The 10,191-nt window shown below is 41.1% G+C and overlaps 1 protein-coding gene across 1 annotated transcript in view; it reads left to right on the forward strand.

The window, feature by feature from the left end:
* The window catches only part of LOC100745025 (transcription factor Sox-19b), a 139,451-nt gene that overhangs the window by 107,418 nt on the left and 21,842 nt on the right, over window positions 1–10,191 (forward strand). The window contains exon 5 of the mRNA XM_033321799.1: window positions 1–149. This exon is cut by the window's left edge and continues 27 nt beyond it. Within this exon, the coding sequence (XP_033177690.1) occupies window positions 1–149 (149 nt within the window). The remainder of the gene's footprint in view (window positions 150–10,191) is intronic.

Here is a 10,191-nt window from a genome sequence, read left to right on the forward strand (position 1 = left end):
CAGCCCTCTTGGGCCGACCGCGAAGAAGGCGCAGGTGGAACACATTAAGAGGCCGATGAACGCATTCATGGTATGGTCACGATTACAACGACGGAAGATCGCGCAGGAGAACCCGAAAATGCACAACTCGGAGATATCCAAGAGGCTGGGTGAGTGCAGAAATTTTGTATTCTAATTTTTTCTACGAGTCGTCACGTTGTAAGACTTCCGTTCGTGACTGTTAGGACACCTGCTAATTTTATAAGAAATTTAGTATTTTTGATTTGAATTATGTAAGCAATGGTTAATTGATTGGAATTATGTATTCGTTTCGAGCTGAAGAATATTTACTTTGAAAGATTTCGGAGAAGAAATGGATAATTTACGAATTAGGAAATTCAGTGAAGTCTGCGAAAGTTTTCGTCTGATTTGTGGAACCGTTTATAGAACACACGACGGGATCAAACAAAGTTCTATTAGACTGCAAATATAGCTTTCTTATCAAATATACGAAAACTTTCGCGGATAATCGAGGAAAATATTCCTGCGATCTGGAATAATTCGAGCAAATAAATTCCTGTCGACGTAAGCATATATCATGATTTTCATTATGCGAAAACCAACTGCTATATATATACGAACCCCTTACCTCCGTCTCGCGAATGCAATTAGTGAAACTGAAGGTGCCGCTGTGTAAAAAGACATTAAAAAACTACCACCTCTTTTACTCCAAACAAAAAAGAAGAAAAACTTCGAAAAAGAAGTTGAGTAAAAATCAGACACCAAACAACTGTCTATTACTGCAACATACTCGCATTCTAAAGTCTAAACGATCTAACTATATTGTAATTTCTCCAGTACATATACACACACATATATATATATTTACAGTTTTCACCAAACACAAGGCCACGAGAACGACATCTTCAGCATTCGTTCCTTTGAAAATCGGTTGATCGCGGTCGGTTCGGCGGAGTCTCGACACACGCTCGAATTATTCGTTGCTGACGGTACAGAGAGAAAACGCGAGAGAGGGACAGAGAAGGATAAGCAGAGGATGGGGGGCGGCGAAGCCGTGAGGGAAAAGAAAAGGAGATAAAGACGAACGGGGACGAAGGTATTCCGGTTGGTATTTCCGTTAAATACCCGGGAATCGACAAAGCCTGTTCCCGCAGCTACCCCTCGAAGCTTCTTTATCCGTCATTTTCTTCCTCGCCTTGGATCTTCTACCCCCGGTTTCTCTCCGGCGTTCCCCCGGCGACGACGAATAAGGGAAGTGCCTGCTCCTCGGCAAAAATGATGCGCGCACGCTCGAACCACCTCCCTCTGCCGCGGGATTCCACCCTCTCCGTTTTCTCTACCTCTCTCTTTATCCTCTTCCTCGACCATTTCGAGTCTCCTCTCTCTTTTTCTCCTTCCATCCCTCACTCCCACCCCCCTTTTCTCTTCTCCAGCTTACACCCTTTGTCGAAGCGACACTTTTTCGTCGCTCTTTTACCGCCATATCCCTGGCACCGCGCGCATTTCTACTTGATATACAACTCTCTGCTACCCCGTACTCACCGCCCCTCCACCCGCCAGTTCCTCGTAGCTGCCAGTTCCTCGTAGCTGGCTTGTCGGAGCATTTGCAAATTTCATCCTACAACCACCCTCTTGTACCCTTCCACCTCCGTTTCCACGACCCCGCGTCTCCTTCTTCGGCCCGGCTTGTCCTCTTTCCACTGTACCATTCACTTTTCCTCCTTCTTCTCTTCGTATGCCGTACTAGAAGTCGACAAAAGATTCGAGGAACCGATGTACTCGGTGGAGGGAAAGGCTGTGGTTCGGTCGCTGGAATCTCGCGTGGAATGTTGCCGTGATCCACTTTCCTCCTCCAGCTTTCTCGCGGTTTCCGGGGAAAATGTTAACTCGCGAGCTGACTTGCTGACGCCTCAGGGGTGCAGCGATTTCGACGGTTCATGACGCGAATGTATGTCGCGGATGAGTGGAATTTTGATCGTGGTACGAAGGAGATTGTTCCCCAGCTAAATTTTTTACTACTTTTGGGAAGATTCGGCTGTTTTTAAATTTATCTACCGTCGAGGTTAAGCGCACTTCTCGCTGTTCGATGGTCAAAAATTTGGAACCTGTTTTTACAATTTTATCTAAGTATACTTTTAATTCTGTAGATAGATTTGAGAAACGGAGAAGACATTAATTCTTTCCGCTCGTAAATTTCATAGTGTGTTCTACGATATTCTCTTAAGGTTCCTTATACGCAGGTAGGTTTAATCGAATCATTTACTAATTAATAATGTAGCGTTTGTCCAAGTTTTGAATTTATTAAATTATTAAAATTCTCTACTATAATAAAAGTAGTGTAATTTGTACTTAAATTGTTTATTTATTGCGTGACAAGCAAATCTTTCCATTTACAAAACATTCTATTCTACGCCGCAATTGAGTAAATCGATTGGTGTAATACAAAGCGAAAAATAAGGGATGCAACGAGGAGACGCGCGAAGTGGTCAGTTATTTACTCGTTGCCATAAGCGCGTTCGAACGCGAAAGCTGTGCCGCAGTTGACCAACCGTTTAGGTGGCTGCGGCTTGCAACGGAGTGCAAACTTTTTAGTTGCCCAACTAACTAGTTGAATGCACACGCGGTTTCACACACATACATACACACACACGCTCTCTCTCTCTCTTTCCCTCTATTCTCGAACCAACTGAACAGTTAACCAACTAAAAGTTGATGGTGTTTGCCAAGCCTGAGCAAACGCGCGCGCTCGTCCAACGCCTGGAAATAGCTTCTAAATGGAAATTTCGATTCGAGATAAAAATCAACTTTCTTGCTCAGCATCAAGATTCGATATGGGATTTTATCGTTGCATTAGATTATCGTCGATTTTCTTGTGGATTATAAAATAAGAGTCTTATTACTTGCAACCATTGCTACAAATATAAGTTGGGAAAGATTAAATTTGTTTGAAAGACGTTTGAAAGAAAGTTTGTGCATACCGATAGAGACAGCTCTTTGTAGATGTAGGAGACAACTATATGTAAACGTTGAAACTCAGGATGATGAAACTTATGAATACAAATATGAATTTATGTATAAAGATGCAGAACACCTGTGTGTTAGAACAGCAATGATACCATTTAATAGTATACGATACACTTCCCTCTAGATTATTGCTAGTAAATATCTTTTGAATCTAATAATATTTAATAACTATAATGATTCGTAAATGGTAAACCAAGTAGGAATTTAACATTAGAACTGCCGATAGTTAACACGAAGTTATTTCTACTAAAATCAGTTAAAATGACTGGTCTTTAAAAAATACGCAATAATAGAATATTTTTATATTTATTGATTTGTTACTTTCTTACAGAAGGAATTCCATGTTATGTAGTACATTTTTATTAACGATGATCCGTAAAATGATCCCTAAACGAGGGTCGACACATTTATAAAATTGTAGAACCAGCCATTTTCATTGATGTGGTATTTCTAGTGTTAGCATCTTGCGATCTAGCGATCGATCCGGAGTTTTCCTGATAACTGATATCATCATATTGAATGATACGCAGTAAAAATTTGAAAAACGTGTGGGAAGTTGCACAAAACGAGGAAACTGGTTAATTGGGCCCTTTTACACTTTGACAAGTACCAATCATTTTGACTGGTATTGGTATAAGTAGCTTTGATACAAAATTATTTTCAATTTGAATACATAAAAAACAAAATAAAATTTATTGTATTCTTTTAGTTATTGTTGCGAAAAAAATATAACAGAAAGTAGGAATTTTAAAATAAAGTTGTAAAACCAGTCAATGTGACCGGTGTGGTAGTTTTAGCGTTAAAAACGCAACATTTTGTTGCAAAACGCAAACATTTACGCAAAAACGCAGAAAATTTATAACATCGAAACATCGATCAATTCCATTTAATATCTTATCATATTGCAATATGCTTCAGCAAACAAAAAGCTAGAAAATGACAACTTCTCGCAATTTATCGTAATAATATCGTCACAGTTATTATTCGATTTCAATGAGAAGAGAGCCAAAACAAAGCAAGATTTAAAACACCAAATAATCATCCCATAAACGCAGCTTCAAACTATCAACACTTCCCAAGCGGACGGATTTAATCAAATCCTAGGACTCGCGACGAAACGCCATCCGCATCTCCGTGAAGAACCAATGAAACGCGACGTTCGTGATTAACGTAACGAACAAGCTGTCGCGTTTTCTCATGCTCGCGCGAAACGTTTCGCGCGATGTACACGCAATTACGATCACATCTGCGCGGCGTGTAGACGTTCGATGAAACGTCATCGACAGGCAACGTCGGTTTTACGACGTCGATTAGCGGATAAACGTCCGCGTTTATCTTCCAGCCGTTCAACCGGACACGTACTCGCGATTCTCCAGCGAAAACTATGGCGGAAGTGAGATTGAGCCCTGTATCGAACACGTGAATCCAACTGGGAGAAGCTAATCTGGTTATTGCACGTTCCTGTAACCCGCTGTTCCTCCACCAAAACTTTTCCATCCTTTCTCTGTCTGTTTGGACCATGTCCTTTTTCTATTCGATGGAAGATTCTACTTTGGTTCGAGTAAGTTAGAAAGGGATAGCGTGGAAGGGGTTGGTTCTTCGATCGTATTTCCTGAGAGGCGAGTTAGGGTGGATGTTAATTGAATGAGAATCGATTAGACCCAATGGGGATGGCGATGGGAAGTTTCTTAAGGGTTTCGTACTCTGATTAGGGAGGGAGTGTGTGGTGTCAAGGAAATTGAAATGGATATTTTGTATCGATTAAACGAACTAATAAATTTTTTTTAAGTTTTTTTTTTTTAAATTTAGACCATCAAGAAGCAGTGGCAATGAAACGTTTCTCAAAGACTTGGTGTTCTAATGTGGCATTGAGAAGATTAAAATGAATATTTTGTCTTGGGATATTGAACTTCAAGATCTTTTTATTGTCACGCAAATTATATCGACAGGGGATGACGATTCCTCGAGTGTTTCGAGTTTTATTTAGTGACGGAGAATATTGAGAAAATTAAAGTGGATATTGCTTATTCGATTTTAAGATCTTTCAATTCTTACGTAAATTCTTCAGAAAGAAAAGTACAAAACAATCATCATGTAAATTCTATTACACAAATTCCACGAAACTGTCTACAGTATCGTATCCTGAACGAGTAAAGTAATTCACGGGACGCGATCGTCCCATTCGTAGCAGACTCAATTACTCAGAGGTGATCACCGAGCGAGTCTCCACTCGTGCCTGCATCGATCGTCGTAATTCCCCTTCTCGTCTCCTCCGGCTGTTCCTCTTCTCTTCCTCTCTAAAATACCCCGGTCCGTATTGTCGTTGCATAAAAACGTGACGAGAACGCGCCACGCAACTCGCACAATACGCGAAACGCATTTTCACGTGCTGGTGCACGTCGAAAACGAAGACGAAGAACTTGGAGGAACGAGATGGTGGGCGAGAGGAAGGTTGGACACAAGGAGAGGGGGCGAGAAGGAAAGTTGACAAAGAGGTGGTGGATGTAGGTACGTGCAAACACGAAAACAGGGAGATTGTGAAACACATGGTCGGTGAAGATAGAAAGAGAGGGCGAGGAAAGGGGTTGGGAAGAGGAGACTTGAGAAGGCAGGAGCAAAGCTTTCATCGTAATGAAGTATTTCTGCCGGTTCCCGTAGCCTCTATTTTTCTCTTTTGCTATCTACCTAGCCCTCTTATTCTTTTCTCTCTCTTTCTCTCTCTCTCTTCCTCGTTTCTCTTCGTCCTTCGAGTTCTTTGACGTGCGTTAAAGAAACGACTTGGTTTTGCGCACTCATCGACGTTGAAGCGAGCCAAGCAGAAGAGAGGGACAGTCAGAGAGGAGGAATATTCATCCTCTCCCGCGCTTGGCGAAGGACAACCCTATTTAACCCTTGAAGGCCGTGGAACGAGCATTTTCTACGCTTCCCTCCGGCGAGCGCCGATCCCTTACCCTTCGCCGCCGAGGAATCCACTGACGAGCTCAAATTGCTTCGGCATTTTGCGGCTTATCTGGTTAAACGAGGAAAATGGGGGCTTCTTTACTTTGTTTCATATTTTCTTTTTTTTTTTCGTTTTATCTCCGCAATCTGGATGGAAATTGGAGAAAAATTGAGGTTTGCTTTGGGGGATGAAATCAACGCGCGATAATGAACAGAGTTTGAGAAGAAATTGAGAATCTTTTAATGTTTCTGTCATAAGGTTTTCACAAATAGCTCTGTAATAGCTCTATTCGTGTATCTTTGAATCTATTCTAATTCCCTTTCGGAGATGTTCGATATTATTTCGATAATGCTCACTTAACACCGTATTAACGTTTACTTCGGCTGCCAGAAGAAATCATGAAACAAGGGGTTAAATTCTACTCTGCGTCAACTATTCTGTTACGTAATTCCTACTCGTTTTGACTATGAACAATACAACAGACATACAACACGAACTTCCTGTACCTACATACAATTCTCTCTTACACGAAAATTTACAAGACCTTCGAGAGAGATACGCGTGTATAACGAAAGGGCCACGAAAACTCTATTTCTCAAAGGCGAGGCACCGTAATCCCCAGGAAAGTGGACGTAATCGTGTCTAGGACATACACAGAGATAGAGAGAAAGCTTGTACAGGATTCGCGAAGAAAACAATTCGCGGAGGACCCCGACACTGCGATCCTATAGAATCGTGAGAACAATGCCGCCCTTGCGACAAAGGAGGGAGCACAAAACGCCTGCACACAGGTACACGCGCCGCTACTCTCCCGTTCTTTCCTCCCTCTATCTAGCCCTCCGTCTCCGCGTGATTAAAAATGATCGTCCCCAAGCAAGCTTAAAGCTCTCGAGGCTGAAAGCTCGACTTCTACTCTCTCTCTCTCTGTCGCTACTCGAACCGAATATACGCATCTCCGCGAATGATTTCGCGTCGATCTTCCGCGTCCGACAAGGATCTTTCTCTTAGCAGTGAGAAATTTTGTGGACGAGTTGTACGTCCATGTGAAATGGCAGGTAATGGCAGATTTGATAGGTAATTTGTAGACTTGATGGAAATTTGTTCGAAATTCGGTGAAAATTTGATTTTACGCAGACTAGGAATCTGCTTGCAGTAAAAAAAGGAATAACTAAAGATAAATAAAGATATTAAAGGAAAAGGGAAAGTGCAGAATCTCAAAGGAGGAATTTGAACGTTAAGGAACTATTTCTAGCGATACCAGAGGAAAGAATTGTACTGATAAAGGAAAGAGGCGTGTAAACGGACCAGACCAGAAGTTACAACGTAAAATAAAATACAAGAATATCAAAGAAGGAATAGGAACGCTAAACGGGGCTAATGCAGTGAAACTTAAGAAAGTTGTATGCATGATCAGCGGGAATAATGAAAAGAGACACGCTATAAAAGAAAAACCGACGGAAGAGTCAAATTTCCATAAGATGAAGAATGTTCTAAGAACATATGCTATTACTACGTCGATCTTTGAAAATTTCCAATGTAAAACCATGTCAAGATAGATGCGATAATATACATACATTATTATATACACGAATTATACACGAGTATTAGTCAGGTAAATTCTACAGTAAAAAAAAAAAAAAAATAATATCGTAATTCACCTAATAAAAGAATTTTTCATAAAGTTGCACTGCCGAGGAAAATAATGTGATTACGCCACTCGCACCATGAAAAACCCAGTGATCAATTAAATCTCGTTACACCTGGAATTTCCCTTTCAAATAAGAAATCACACCACCTGGCACAGCTATAATCTGAATTTTTCCCTCGTAAAATACGCAACGTTTGCTTCGCACAATACCGTTCGCGCGTCACACGTCTAGAGTCGCATATTTGCCAACGGAAGACGGGCAATTTGTTGGAATTAGATTCTTTGTACGACGAAAAAGAAGCGCCTTGTTGCACGGATAATAACGCGGCCTATTAATCTACAATGTGTACGGCTCATTAATACGTCCAGTAGTCTTCCACGTCGAATAATAGATCGTTAAGGTCGATAAACAGACCATTGTTTCTCGTTGACGACCACGTGGACCTATCATCGAGATAACGTTGCTCCAGGCGTTAATTTATACGGTGCAACATTTCTGACGTGGATCACGCATAAATTACTTTGACTTCGAAACAGGGAGAGCAGAAGAAGATGATCGTTGAAATAAAGAACAAGGTTGCAAAATACAAATAACCTTTTTTATATTTGTTTTGTTTTTTTTCTTTTTTATTTGTATAATTGGTCGATTTTACAGCTGTATTGGATATCATTAACACGTTAATTGTCAACAGACGTCAATGGAGGCCGATATTGCCGGAATTAATTAAGGTTAAAATTAGAGAAAGAACCATTATTCGTCAAATTTATGTTGACATACTTTTATTGCAGTTATGATGTAAAATATTGAATTAACCATAAAGCGTTTAAACAATGTTAACAAGATTTTTTTTTGCATTATATTTGCAGTCGCCCACAAAAGTTTTTGTACACTGCGTGAAAAGATTATTTTTCTTCAGGTAAGACGTTGCAAGATTTCACTGAAGATATACAAATTTTCCGAAATGTCGTTTCGATTGTAAGAAACGTTCAGTTCCAGAAAATTACCGCACGTTCGTGTCTCGATATTTTTTATCGTGAAATAAGTTTGTTTCTCCTAGGCGCGACGTCGCGTCTCCGCGCAGACAGGAAATGCAGGAAACGTTTTCCAATTTCCACGTTTCATCGTCGGGAACAGGCTCCTACGTAGAATGGGTCTGTGGATCGATCGACAATGCAGCAACTGCTCTGCCAACGAGCTTTGCACCCCCTGTTTTTTCACTCGTTGGAGGAACTACTCGTAAGAAATATTCTTTTAAGAGGTCACTGTCTTTTGCGAAAAGATTCGCGACATTTAGATCGAGAACGAAAGAACCGTGTTCCTCTGTGTAGAATTTTCTCTTTCGAAAAGTTTTTTCTTCCTTGGCACGTGTGTTCCTTGAAAGACGCGTATGAATAAAATTCTCTTGCAGAAATTTTACCAAAGAAATTAGTCTTTCAAACATAGAATTTGTTCGTTTGGTGCCCTCTAAGGAATTACGCCTCCTTTGAAGCTTTTGCACATAAAAATTCACGTTTCGTGCAAAAGTTTCTTCAATTACTTACGTTTGTCAAATTGGAACAAAATGTAAATTACTATCTACATTTTGCCCTGCCACACGGAACTAACGGAGCGACGTCACGACACGAAATCTCCGTAAGAAACTTCTAAATAATCACACAATACGTTATTTCAAACGTTGAAACATTCACAATGCCTATTCTACATTTTCCATTTACAATTCACAAGAAATGCAAACATTCGCCAGGATAAAACACGATAATAAAACAATTCTAACAATACCGCTACCATTACAACGGATAAGTTCTAGAATATCGTAACCCAGCCAAGAAACGAGCAAGAAGAACGAAGCTGCCTTTTAACGGAGTAATTAATTAACTAAAAAACCGCTGTTCTCCGACCGATTCACCAACGAACACGGAAAGGCCAAACAGTATTCGCGCTCGCGCACACAGCACCCTCTGTTCATTGCACAACGAAGACTCGCGAGAGAACAAGGGGAGAGGAACAAAAAGAAGAAAGGAGAGAGAGAGAGAGAGAGAAAAAAGAGTACAGAAAAGGGAGAAACAGGAAAAGAATCGGTGGAAAGAAGACACTGAACGAAAGTGGAGGAGAGAGAAAGCGTGGTAGTAGCAGCGGTAGTAGCCTAGTTTTGCCCGTGACAATGAAGATGAGCAAAAGAAGAATGAAAGAAGGGTGAGGGAGTGAAAAAAGGAAGAAAAGAAAGAGAGAGAAAGAAAGAAGAAGAGAAGGAAGCGGAGAAGCTGTGCCTTGGTAGCTCTCGCTGGACTAATAGCAGCTGCCTTCAGAAATAGCAATGCCGAGGCAATAGCGCGACGTTGGTGTGGTAAAAGCCGCTCTAGCAATGGCTCCCCGTCGCCATGGATGTCCTCCCCTCGCCCTCCTACGTTCGAGTTCCTCTTCCCTTGGCTTCCACGTCTCTCTTCTTCGACCCCGTCCATTAATTAACAGGCTTTGTACTTTTAAACGATGTTAAATAAACGGTATTGTTCACCAGCGAAAGGACTGAAAAGCAGGCGCCATTGTGCTTTAAACCCGGTCTTCATCGTCGTCGGCGTC

Source organism: Bombus impatiens, unplaced genomic scaffold (genome assembly GCF_000188095.3).
Source record: "Bombus impatiens unplaced genomic scaffold, BIMP_2.2 scf_0498, whole genome shotgun sequence".
NCBI lineage: Eukaryota > Metazoa > Arthropoda > Insecta > Hymenoptera > Apidae > Bombus > Bombus impatiens.